We start from the raw sequence: 13,549 nt of genomic DNA, 5'->3' as shown, positions 1-13,549 counted from the left end.
AAAAATGTAAAAAAAAATATACAATAATCTGAAATTTCATAAATTATTGATATTATACCTGTTATTTCCACATAGGAATGACAATGTGGCATGAAATAAATGCATAACTATTGAGTCTTGCAGAGAATGTGTATTTCACTAAATATATAGAAATATAGGTTATCACAAGAATACCGCAAAGACAGTATGATGATCGTATAGACCAACGTGTAGCAGAAGTGTATGTGACTCCATATTGCCAAAGTTCATAGTATTCTCTATCATACATCTTTTTCCTGCTTGAAGTAATAATTTAATAGCCTGAAAAGTCAATGAAAAAGGTTTTGCATTGTGTAAATGTTTTCATTTCATTTTCATTTCTGTTACACACTATAGAGCTTATGTGTCCAGTGTAAACAAAGGTAATTATTTAACTGTGATACATTTATTGTATAGAAATGGCAAATTCTATTTTCAGTGCTAGATGTACAATAAAAAAAATTATTTACTGTAAGGGACCATTTGTTTCATGATCCAATTAAAGATGGCCGAATAGCAGCCATTTTAGTGCTGAAAATTCATCAAAATCAAGCATTTCTGCCATTCAAGAACTGGCTCTCAGTCATGCATGAACGTATGTCCATTGAACATAATGAGTCCTTGATGCATGCCATTTATTTTTTCAGATCGGTTTAAAAATGGCCAACTGGCGGCCATTTTGTTTTAACGAATGCAGTTGCACGGTCATATCTCTGACATGCTCAGCACATACATTTGTTTCACGATCCAACTCAAGATGGCTGAATGGTGGCCATTTTAGTCCTAAAATTTCACCAAAATCAAGCATTTCTGCTTTTTCTGAGCTAGATCCTGGTTGTGCATGGACATATTTCATCAAAACATGTTATATCCATTAAATATAATGGGTCCTTGATGCACATCACCCCCCCCCCCCCCAGCTTTGATTCAAAATGGCTGACTGATGGCCATTTTGTTTTCAACAAATGCTGTTTTTGAAGCCATATTGCTAACAAGAAGCAATATTGCTGATTATGTTGAAACTTTACATATGCATCTGTTTTAGAGTCTGATTCAAGATGGCTGATCGCCATTTTCGTGCTAGAAATGATTATGAATGTCATAGGCAGAATAAACAAAATAATCACACAAATAAAACTGGCTTCATTTTGTATCATGTCTGTCAAATGTGTGTAAATAATTATTTGGCGATAACAATGACAGCAACGAAAAACTGGAAAGGGACTTGTCATTTACAATGATTGGTTTTTCTTCAATTTTGGCAATACAGAATATTTATAAATTTATTGCAAATTTCCATAAGCAAATGAACAGCTATTTCCCATTTTCTAAAAACGCTGTGTGCTTTACCCAATTTGACTGCAATAACAGTTTCCAAAAGTGATATACTATTGGTAAAAACAAAGTTTGCTGGAAACTCTTATCCAGTAAATACAAGTCATTGTCAATGACATAGCTTCCATTCAGTTTCAGTTTTTTGGTGACTGTGTCAATCATCCCAGACATGTCTGAGAAACATGTAAGGACAAAAGTGTGGAAGCAAAATGGCAACCAGTCAATCAAATGCCATCAAAAGAAATTGGGGTGTCCAGGCATACCATTATGTCTTGTCTTTGTACCAACTTTCATTAAAATAAAATGGCCAACAAAATATTGTCTAGTAATACCTGGTAGTATTATATTAGTGCCAATTAGTGTGAATTGATATAGCGTGCACAGAAGAAACATGTCAGAATTACGACTATTGTACAGCATTCTAAATAAGCAGCCCCTCGGCTGAGATAGCTGCGCTGTTAGCAATGCACATTTCAAATACAAAACTGAAGATATCATCATTAAATGAACAAATCTGAGAGAGGTTTATCTGTAGTACCTACATGTATAACATCAAGCAATCACACTTGCAGGTTTTTATCAAGAACTCAAAAATATCACTTTTTACCAAAAATATTCATCAAAATTAGAGAATTAAAGATATCATTACAAAATGAACAAATCTGAGAGAGGTTTGCCCAAGGTACATATACACCAAGTATCAAAGTAAAAAGAATTGTAGTTTTCAAGAAAAAGTCAACAAAGTCAACAGAGGAGCTAAAAACAATATGGCAGCCAGTGAGGGGATTATAAATCTATGATGTTCATTGTATAGACCAAGTTTGAATTCAATCAGTAAATGAAATCCATTTCTAAAATATATACATGTGTATATTAAATTTGATTGGTCCAGGCATGTATGAGATATGATTTTGTGGAACTCCATTCGTTTAAGCAAGATGACTGATGAATGAATATGATATGATGAATGAAGGTCCCATTTTCTTCAAAGTATATGTACAAAGTTTGAACAAAATCTGACTATGCAAGACTGAGATCAAGTTTCTGTATGGCGAATATGTGTGATTTTGATACATTTTGGCCTTAAAACAGCTGCCATTCTGATTGTGAAACAAATGCATGACTTGTGCATATACTGTATACAGGCGGATGGACACACATACTTATGGATTTCAATTCATAAGGCCACGCTTCCATCCAAAGGGAATTAAATTATTATTTATGAGTATCGTACTTGTGTAAAAACTTTAAACTGAATCGGGCAGAATATTAGTGAGGAATGAAAACAAAATAGCGCCAATTGACGAAAATAATGTGCACCTATAACCTGATATGAATGACCCTCGTACAGAGTTTAAACAAAATCATCTCTGAGAATCAGACGGGCTGCGACTTTAGGGTTTTAGACAAAATGGCTGTCAATTTGAACATTTTTTTCAAATCACAAATTTAAGACAACCAAATAACAACCAACCTTCAAATAAATAAGGTGATATATTAGTGAGGAATTGGCATAGAAATAAATAAAAACAAAACGGCCATCACTTTTTTGTCTGAATCTCTAAAACAAATATGATGTGAATCAATATGCATGATCCTCGTACAATATTTGAATGAAATCTCTGAAAAGCGGTTCTGGAAGGCTGCCAGTCAGATAAAATTAACTGAATGACAAGGATAATTTGTGTGCATATGCAAGTCACCATACATTGTTTTTATTTGATGTTTGAATGAGATCTGACAAAGCATGTCAGAGAAATGGCTCCAGGCGGATACACAAGCAGAACCCAAATTAAAACGGAACTAATGAACCAACCATATCTTTCCATATGCTCTCTGCCAGCATTTCCAAACATCTGTGCTGCCACTGGCGACTCTGTCAAACCTCTGGTATCTGCCATATGTTGTAGATGTTTATCCATAGGTATTGTCCGGTTCATGTTCTAGAAAAAGGAAATAAAGTCATTAAAATTTCATTACAACAAAAAACAAGATGACAAGTATATGCAAAACATTATGTCCTCGCCAAATTTAAACTAATTAAATTGGTCAAATCCTGTCTGAGAATTTAGTACAAGAATTTGTAGTATAGGTTGCATACTCAATGATGAAGAACACCTCCCATTGATAGTAATCACTTTGATGGAATGAAAAGCTATAACATAGAGAAACTATTATAGCCTTGCTTTTTTGAAATGTTGCAAATCTTTTGTTCTGAGCCTTTTATCAGACTATGGAGTAAAAATGATTGGAGTCATTGTAAATGCAAGAAAATTGTTAATGCTTAACAAGGCAAATTCGCACATTCAAGACCCCAAATAGCTCTAGAAATAACTCTAGAAGTACAATGTTAACATGACTGAGAGAAAAGTTGCTCAGTTGACACAATTTTACTTCACAAATAGGCAAGGTCATAAATGAGTATGGAGGCTTTAACGAACTCCTGCAACAATCATAGCATGACCCCAACATGGGCAAAGAAATATGACAGAGCTACTGTAACAATATAACAGTCTACACAGTGTGGTGAACTTCTCAAAAATTTCCACCAGTAAAGGGTGAGTTTAATTAACTTCAGTGTTACCACTATACACAGTTATTACCTTTCACAGAAGTATTCCTTCATGTTTTACTTACTAATTGTTTATGAAATTGTTTGAATCTTGTAATCAAAACATGTATTAGTGTGTTTGACCAAAAAGTGGAAACATAATTTATATCATTTGGTTCGCACCAATATTTGAACCTAGTCAAAGAAGTCAAACTTAAAGTTACATTTTTACTGCTATCAATACCTGCATTATTTATGTGTCAGGTAACCACTGCTATAATGAATTGGCAAATGCAAATTAACATGCCAATAAATACAAAAATTGAATTTATCTTGAATATTTTGACCCTTGAAAAGACAAACTCTACTTTTGTCATCTACAAATCCAATAGAAAATTAAGTATTAGTAACCGAAAACAATAAACAGCAATGTTTCCCTATATACATCATAATGCAATAATTCATATTGGGTTATTTAGTAAAATAATAACTCAATTTACTAATGACAGTAAGCATATATAGATACAGAATACCTCCCACAGAATGTTCAGATCATCATGAAAAATGACAACAAATCCTGAAATTTTGGAGCGCTAAAGCGAGTATGCACTGAAGATTGTGGTATTTAATAACAAAATCAAACATACTGTAAAATACTTTGTTTTCGCTGGATTTAATTTTCGCTGAAAAGGTTTTTTGGGCGTTTTGTATGCAATTTATTTTTACTGATCTTTGGCGAGTTGAATGTAAAATATAGGAATACAAGTATATTCGCTGGATTTTATTTTCACTGAACCATTCCTTCAGCGAAAATAGTTAAAATTAATTCTAAGCGAAAATAAAGTATTTTACAGTACTTTCCATTATTGTAAACACTGATGACCAATTTTTATTTATTATAAAATACAAAAAATGGAGCTTCAAAATTATGGAATTCAAATGGGTTATGTGAATGTTTGCTGTGAGTGAACTTTCTAACCTCTAAAACGAGAGATCCTGACTGCATTTTTTCAAATCCCAGAGCCATGACACAGTTTGCGAGGCCTCCTTCAATCAGCTGTTTTGCTATCAGCAGCGCTGTGGAACCCGTAGAGCAATTGTTATTGACCTGAAAACACACAATAAATATGTGATTATAATATAATACATTATTCAATACATATCTTTCTTTCACACAGATCATTCTGGGTATTTATCAGTGAAGTATAATATACGGTACAACACATTCATAACATTTCAGCTGGGTTTTGTTAGCAGCTGACGTATGTACAATTTTTTGAAGAGAAAATGAGAGACATACTACATGCCTGAACATGGGCATCCATGCTTTCACTTCTAATTAACGTCTCAAAGATTACCTACTGTATTGGGTTACAACTCAGATACATTCAGGTCAGTAAATAATAGCAACTATGACACTAGAGTTTGAATCCATGTTAAATTTTGAATACTAAAACTTTAATAGTCTGGTGAAATGATATAAAATTTTGTCTTTTATTTACAGTATCTGAATATATTAACATAATGGCGATGTTTGCTGCTATTAACACAACTTATGGGCAACATTGCCACAGCAGAGAGAAACATTTATTTTCAAACATTTGCATGATGGTTGGCAAAAATGTAAACAAATGATATCAAAGTGTGATGGCCTATGACCTCACCTTGATATTTGTGGAGTATGGAAGTTATTTTCATGAGTGAGTGGGTGGATATCGTACAATTAAAAAATATAGCCTGAATACACTGCGTCATGTGTTGTATCTGGTATAAAGTAACAAAGCCAAGAGATGACTGTTATAGTAATGCATCTGTAGTGATAAAAAATACAGTGACACACTTCCAGGAGAAAGTGTTATACTGGTTCAGTAAAAGATATGGCAAGGCTTATACTAGGATCTCTACAAATTCGAACAGTACTAATACATACATTATAAATAGGAATACCAGTCATTCCAAGTTGATACACTGCTCTTTGTCCACATGTTGAGTCGCCATAGCAATAACCAACTGATGCATGTTCAACGTCTTTAAATGATATCCCAGCATCCTTTAGAGCTTTGGTTCCAGACTCTTTGGCCATATCTGGGTAATCAAAGTCTTTGCGGCGACCTGGTTTTTCAAACTATAAAAGAAATGGCAAAAATAGTATATAACAGTTTATATGTAGTAGTGATGACCAAATAAGGTGTCCAGCTGGGGTGATTTTTTGCTTATTTATAATTGAACAGCTTTTTTCAACAAATACTTCATTTTTGCTATTTTCACTGAAGTAATGATTCAGTGAAAATAAAATGCAGCGAATATAACTTTTTTTATATATTTTACATTCAAATTATCAAAAATCAGTGAAGTGAAAATAAATTCCATACAAAACACCAGCTACATTCCAGCTAAAATAAAGTACTTTACAGTAATGACTTTACATTTTATATTGTAATAATTTTCAAATCAAAGAACATAAACCTTGATTCCATGAATGAATTATTTCTTAATACTGATTCAAGTAATGATTCTTTCAGCATTTTTTTAAAATTTATTTGTTTTAGTTCTGTAAGTTTTGTTGACCTGAATGTTGTTTTGTTTTGTTTTGTTGTTATTATTGGACATTACTCATGGTTTTTTAGGTACATTCCAAATAAAATTATCATATCATATATATCAGGGCCTCAGTGTACATAGTTTTGATCTATGATTGATGCACACATTTGTATTACCAGAGGTACATTACATTTGTACAAATAATTTATTGACATCAAAAGCCCAAAGTCATGAAAGTCACAATTTTGTTGTCAGTCTGAGTTGTAAACAAACATGACCATTAGAAACTTTGCACAGACGGTTTAATACAAGGAAGGGGTATCTCCACTGAGAAAATTTGGGAAAACAATTTTTTACAGGAAAAAATGTATAAGAAATATTTAATGAAAAACACACATTTTGATAGAATAAAGTAAAGAAAACATTACAGCAAGATCATTCTGAAAAAAAAAACTAATTCAAAACTAAGTGTAGGAAAAAATGTGCTCAGTTTGTAAGAACATCCTCGAGGCATCTCCCCTCCGAGAGTTTATAATGGTCTAGTCTAAACCTTGATGAGACGTCAACTCTTGAACTTGCTTGTTGGGGGATTTTGTGTTGAAAAAATTATTACCTTCGTCATTCCGACCCCAATGACAAAAACTCTGTTTTTCCACATGGTTGAATTGTACCTCGCACTGTTATGAACAGCTGATGTCACAAAATTTCCATTGCCTGCTCGCCGGACAGCGCAAATTGTGATACGACAGAACGAAATCATAACAACGTAAACTGAATTCAGTTTTTGTAATGAACTTTGACCCCAAAGCCTCCACTTCATAATTTGAACGAGTGGTGGCGGTCTGTATGATTACATGTTGCGTCCAACACACATTTTACACAATTTAAAAAAAAAACATTTTGTATCTTTGGAATTTCATCCTGATCAACTTGGTGAGTATATTTATTTGCCTTGTTATTAGCGTCATACTTTGTTTGGTGTGTGAAGGCCAATCCAAGAACTATGGCGCTGCACCGCTGAATAAATAAAAATGTCGTTTCTGTCAATGGGCCCGGATTCCCCTTTTTTATACTCAAACTTTATTGTTATTATTATATTATATTATATTATATTATATTATATTATATTATATTATATTATATTATATTATATTATATTATATTATATTATATTATATTATATTATATTATATTATATTATATTATATTATATTATATTATATTATATTATATTATATTATATTATATTATGCTTTTTGGTTCACGGGTAAAATAAAATAAAAGACGATCACGTAACAGTATAAAAACACCTTGGAACCCCGTAGGCAGGCCGGTGACACCGGTTCGCACTTAAGGGGGTACCAACCCCCCTGCCAAATTCCAAGGGAAAATCAAAACATTTAAAACACAGAACAAGTAACATAAAACATATATGCGCTGCTGTAAGTGTGTGCAATGATAGCCCACCAAGAGGACAAAACTCTTGGCTCCTGTGCGTGTGCTAAGTTTGTAAATACAATGATGTTCGTTTGTATCGATGTTTAACAACAAGACAAAGCAACTTCCTGCTCGTACCTGCCATGTTTACAGTAGAATGCGAAGTGTGTTATCCTCGATTTTACATAGTGCATCCTCTACCGTCCACATAATCTCAAATTCAGGCAGTTGGTTCATGATCCGGAAACATTCATATTCTGTTTCAAGCCTCGACTTAATACTTTGAATAAAAATGTCCAGAGGCTCACTCGATCCTTTGTTTTGCCTTTTATTACGACGGCTGACATGAATTGCAACCTTAGCCATGCATGCTAAGAAACAAAATAAACCTTGTGCCTTGCTCGACATAAAGTGTTTTGAGCGATGGGGTGGTAAAATAGTGAACCACCAAATCGGAAAGCGAAAGTTTGGTTGAAGCAGTCGCGACGCGATGTTATTAAAATAATGGAGTAAGGCGCTATTTGATGGACAATCATAAAAAATGTGTTGAAGTGTGTCAACTTCATCACAAAAAGGACATTTATCTGAATTGTTCAAACGAGCTTTGAACAGAAATCTCCCCGTTGGAAAGGCACCATGGACAATACGTCACTGCAGATCCCCATATTTGTTAATGACTGGTGTTTCATAGCAATCCTTGAAGTTGGGTTTAGCACTTTCAGGCAGACTAAGGACTAAGGATGTCCCGCCAAACAGTGTCAAGTTTTTGTATTATATTATATACAAAGAATTGCGTTCCATTGCGCATGTTTCTTAACTTTGCTAGTTAGTATTAAACACTTCGTGATGTTGCATATCTGATCCATGCCTTCCAAATTTAATGGAATATTATTCCATCAGGCGTCACCACATTTAAAAGCTGTTACATTTGAAATACAAAGGAATGAAAGCATTATTCTCTTTGAAAGCCAAATTAGATCATAATGAAAGTCTAGGTACCTCACTATTGTTATCATTGTTTGATAACTAATAAGACCAATGGATGTGAAGTCTGTCCTGAAGAAAGTTCATTCAACTCTACTATAGAAGATGTACATCTCATCGTCTGCTACTTCATCCTAGGCGTTTCAAAGAACACTCCAAAATTTGGAATTTATAGTGAGTTGGGTAGATATCCTATCAATTCATTTATTAAAAAGCAGTTAATAAAATATACCCAACCACCTTTGAAACAAATCTCAAAACCCTATTATTAAGGAAGCCTTTCTAATTAACAAAATTGTAAAAAGTAAGTGGTACAATGAACTTGACTCAGTACTGAAATCTACAAATACAAAGCTATCAGATATTGACAATAATCATCAAAAATGTCACGGATATATGATAAAATAAAAAATGTATTTATAAAGCATTGGATTACCTCAATTAATGATGATAACAGACAAAACACTAATACAAAGAACAAACTTAGGACATACACAAAACTTAAAACCAGTTTTATTTTATTAATTAAAACTGCTCAATCACACTCTAGAAATTGAAAGAGGAAGACACAACAGAATCAAAAGTAGCGACAGAATCTGCACATTGTGCAACAAAAATGATATTGAAGATGAACATCACTTCCTCATAATATGCCCAGTATATAGTTAAAGAGAGGGTTATTTTACACAAAGAAGCTGAAAAGATTATCACTGACTTTATAAATCTGACGCCTGAAAATAAATTCATAAAAATAATGTCAAATATTAACTTAACAATTCCTTTGGCACAATATCTAAAAAACAGCTTTGTTATTAAACAGCAACACCTACATATATATATATATATATATATATATATATATATATATATATATATATATATATATATATACACATATATACCGGTATATCTATTATTATGTGTTCATTGGGTTTTTATTTTTATATTCTGCTTATAGTATTGTGAGAGTGCTGTTTACCCTTCTTGAGTGTGTGAGGGCGCTGTTCATCCTTGAGTGTTATTTATATTTTCTTTAAATATTCATATTTCTACCTTTGAGATGTATTGTAAATTCTTTATTTTTATTATTAATTTCTGTAGAGGATATGTAATGTATTATTTCAATGTATTTTGTAATTTTGAGAAAACACTTCTTTTGCCGAGGTCATGTGACATGACAGACTCCATCTTGTAAACTTCTGTTTGCAAACACTTTTCGTTTGCTGTCTGCAATTTCACCCAGTTTCAATCTTTATCAGTCTCTAGAAGTTTGAAAACCATTTCATGATTTTCTGGTTTCTTTTTTTGTTTTGTTTTGTTTTTGTTTTATGTTATCTTAACCATAGTATGAACTTGGAATAAAAGAACGCAGTGAATGACATACATGCGTGTCTCTGTGTGTGTCTATCTGCACGTTACATTTTGGCGTAGTCGGCAGGATCCAAGTGCGACTTCTACATGGTTTAAACCCTGACTTGAAGAGAGAATTAAGGCCAAGTTGAAAGTGTGTTTCCTGGGTGGTGTGCTACATTTCACCTGAACTGTGCTACTGTGTTCTCATAGAAGACACTGATGTTCAACCTGGGCTGATGACACATCATCAAGGATGAAAAGACAAGTTTGTGTAAACTCTTTCAAATAGACTCTTTTATTGAAGTTTGTTTGACAATAATTGTTTGAATGTTTATTTTGTACTTGTGTATTTCACAGAATTTTCACAGTGTATGTTTTTACACGTGGTGCACTGTAAAATTTTACTTGAAGCTGTTATTGTGTGAATGTAGTAGTATAGGATCCCTTACTGTGTGATAATCTGTTATTAAGGTCACACTGTATGTATTTAGTACTTGAGTGTAGATTATTTTAGTTTAATGCTATTTGTGTACTGCTGGTTCACAATTTCTTTTTGCTGTATATCCTACTATCATGTCTGATACAGAGCAAGCTGCTACTGAGGCTGATGTCCAAGGGATGTTGCAGAGAATTAAAGCATTGGAGTTGGCTGTTACACAAAAAGATGAGGAAGTGGCTGCAGCATGGGCAGATGCTGAAGCATCTAGTATGGAGGTAAAGCGTCTGATTGCTTTGGAACGAGAGACATCTAAGGTCAGTGCAGACTCTAGTACTGGTATGGGAAAGGTGGTGTACATGTCTCCGAGTAGGAAACTTGACAGGTTTCATGACAAGCCTGAAAAAGCCAGTGATCTGTCAGTAGAGGACTGGATTGAAGATGCCCAAGCAGTTATATCCTCCAGAAGACTAGATGTGAGTGAACAGGCTGCATTTCTCATTGAACATCTTGTTGGTAAGGCCAGACGTGAGATACTTGGTCGTGGAGATGCCGTCAAAAGTGATCCAAGTAAGATATTTGCAATACTTATAAGAGTGTTTGGTGACGGTGATAGTTTACCCCAGCTACAGCAACAGTTCTTTGCGTATACACAGTCTGATGGAGAAGACATCATTGCATGTTCCTTGCAGTTAGTTTGTTTGTATGACAGAATCGTACAACTAGATTCGTCATTCAAACCAGGTAGAGAAAGTCAGTTAAAAAGTCGTTTAGCTGAAGCTGTTCGAGATGACAGTTTGCGAATGGAGTTACGAAGACTGAATGCAGATCAGCCAGAACTTAGTTTTTTCGATGCTCGTGACCAGGTTATCAAATTGATGGGTCAAAGGGGCAAATCTTTGAAAGCAAAACGTGAAGTTGCTGTTCGTGAGGTATTAAGCGACCAATCTAAAAGTGATGGAGAAGTTGCAGCACTGGCTCAACAGGTGTCTATGCTTTCAAAACAAGTTGATACCCTCACATCAATGGTACAGAAATTTGTGAAACCTGAGAATCGTTCACCTGTGTCAACTGACAATAAATCTCGATGTTGGACATGTAACTCACCAGATCATCTAAACCGAGACTGCCCTAAGAGAAAGTCCAAACCAAAGCCTAAACCCCAAGATTTAAACTAAACCAGCCTGCTGCAGAGAGCCGTGTGGTAGGTGAGACTAGGATTAATGGAGGCTCATTTATACATAGCGTGGTGGGAGATTGTCCAGAAGCTGTTCTAAAGTTGGGAGGTACAGATGGTGTGTGTGTACTTGACACCGGTGCCCAGGTCTCAACAGTAACGGAGCAGTTTTTTAGAGAATATCTTGTTAAAGCAGAGTTAATAGATGTTGCATCATTTATTAAGTTAACTGGTTCTCAGGGCCTTGATATACCCTACCTTGGTTATGTGGAGCTGTCTATTACTATTTGTAATCATACATTTAATAATTTGGGTTTCTTAGTTGTGCGTGACCCAACCAATACTCCCGTTGAGTCACGAAAGAAAAGAGTACCTGGTGTTATAGGGTCCAATATTTTTAGGGATATAAGAAATGAATTGGTAGGGCAGTATGGTGATAACTTTAGAGAGAAAATACAAACTGGGCTTAGTGTGAATGAGATTAACTTTCTTTATATACTAGAAGCTTACAAGCCAACGTTTGTAAACAATGAAGAAGTGTTTGCAGTTTCAGTGGAGAACAGACCTGTGAGAATTGCTGGGAAGAAACCTGTATTGATTCCTGCTCGTTCTATACGTGTAATTGATGGATCTCTCAGACCTGCCCCCATTGGACAGACATACAATGTGTTGTTGGAGCGAAATGAAGTTCATGTTGCAGAGTTGCAAAGTGGAGTGGCCATTGGTGCAACATATGTGACTGTGACTGATACTGGTAGGGTGCCTATGCAAATTGCAAATTTCAGTGATCGTGATGTTTATTTAACCCCTCGCACCCCAGTGGGAGTGGCTAAGTCTGTTTCTTTAGAGCCAACTATTAGGTTTCATGCTGTGAATGTAAATGAAGTACAAGTGACAGAAGTACCAGGCAGTGATGTCACAGCTCCTGAAGTACAAGACCTTATCTCAAGAATGAATGTTGGTGATGTTAGTCAAGTCCAGAAGAACAAGTTAAATATGCTGATTGATAAATATCAGAACACATTTAGTAAGGATGAGGATGATATTGGATTTTGTGATTTAGTACAGCATCGAATAATTACCACTGATGATAGGCCTGTTAAAGTACCACATCGTAGAGTCCCACCACATCACTGGGATGAGGTGAGGGAGTACTTACAGAAATCTTTAGAGAGAGGTGTTATTAGAGAGTCGTCTAGCCCTTATGCATCACCAATAGTTTTAGTAAAAAAGAAGGATGGTAAGCTGAGGTTATGCGTGGATTATCGCTCCTTGAATATGAAGACTCACAAAGATGCGTATCCTTTACCTAGGATAGAGGAAGCTTTAGAAGTACTTGGAGGCGCCAAATATTTCTGTAGCCTGGATTTGGCACATGGTTTTAATCAACTTCCGGTTGCTGAGGAGGACATTGAGAAGACTGCATTCCGTACAGGTACAGGAGGTCTTTTTGAGTATACCAAAATGCCATTTGGTCTATGTAATGCTCCTGCCACCTTTATGAGGTTGATGGACAAAGTATTTGGTGATATCAATTTTCAGACTCTTCTTGTGTATCTTGATGACATTTTAGTTTTTGGTTCTACTTTTGAAGAAACTCTATCGAGACTCGATATAGTACTTTCTCGTTTGACTAAGCTCAATCTCAAGGTAAAGCCTGAAAAGTGTCATTTATTTCACACTAAAGTACGCTATCTGGGTCATGTGGTGTCTGGTA

At 34.7% G+C, this 13,549-nt stretch overlaps 2 protein-coding genes across 2 annotated transcripts in view; one reads left to right on the top strand and one right to left on the bottom strand.

The window, feature by feature from the left end:
• LOC100368276 (sterol carrier protein 2-like) overlaps nucleotides 1-7,205 on the bottom strand; it is a 62,694-nt gene extending 55,489 nt beyond the window's left edge. Inside the window, exons 1-4 of the mRNA XM_085503813.1 lie at nucleotides 7,059-7,205; nucleotides 5,835-6,029; nucleotides 4,884-5,012; nucleotides 3,170-3,296 (exon numbers count right to left, since the gene is read on the bottom strand). Coding sequence (XP_085359939.1) covers nucleotides 3,170-3,296; nucleotides 4,884-5,012; nucleotides 5,835-6,029; nucleotides 7,059-7,205 — 598 coding nt within the window. The remainder of the gene's footprint in view (nucleotides 1-3,169; nucleotides 3,297-4,883; nucleotides 5,013-5,834; nucleotides 6,030-7,058) is intronic.
• Nucleotides 7,206-10,792: 3,587 nt separating this feature from the next.
• On the top strand, nucleotides 10,793-11,833 carry LOC144350090 (uncharacterized). Its single transcript, XM_085504058.1, has one exon. It carries the CDS (start codon nucleotides 10,793-10,795, stop codon nucleotides 11,831-11,833), a length of 1,041 nt encoding a protein of 346 aa, XP_085360184.1.
• Nucleotides 11,834-13,549: the final 1,716 nt, after the last annotated feature.

This window comes from Saccoglossus kowalevskii, chromosome 9, assembly GCF_978046115.1.
Source record: "Saccoglossus kowalevskii chromosome 9, keSacKowa6.1, whole genome shotgun sequence".
In the NCBI taxonomy this organism is placed as follows: domain Eukaryota; kingdom Metazoa; phylum Hemichordata; class Enteropneusta; family Harrimaniidae; genus Saccoglossus; species Saccoglossus kowalevskii.
This window is presented reverse-complemented; position numbering and strand designations above follow the sequence as displayed.

Excerpts from the sequence above, each read along its gene's own strand:
- LOC144350090 (XM_085504058.1), top strand. The coding sequence starts at position 10,793 with ATGTCTGATACAGAGCAAGCTGCTACTGAGGCTGATGTCCAAGGGATG.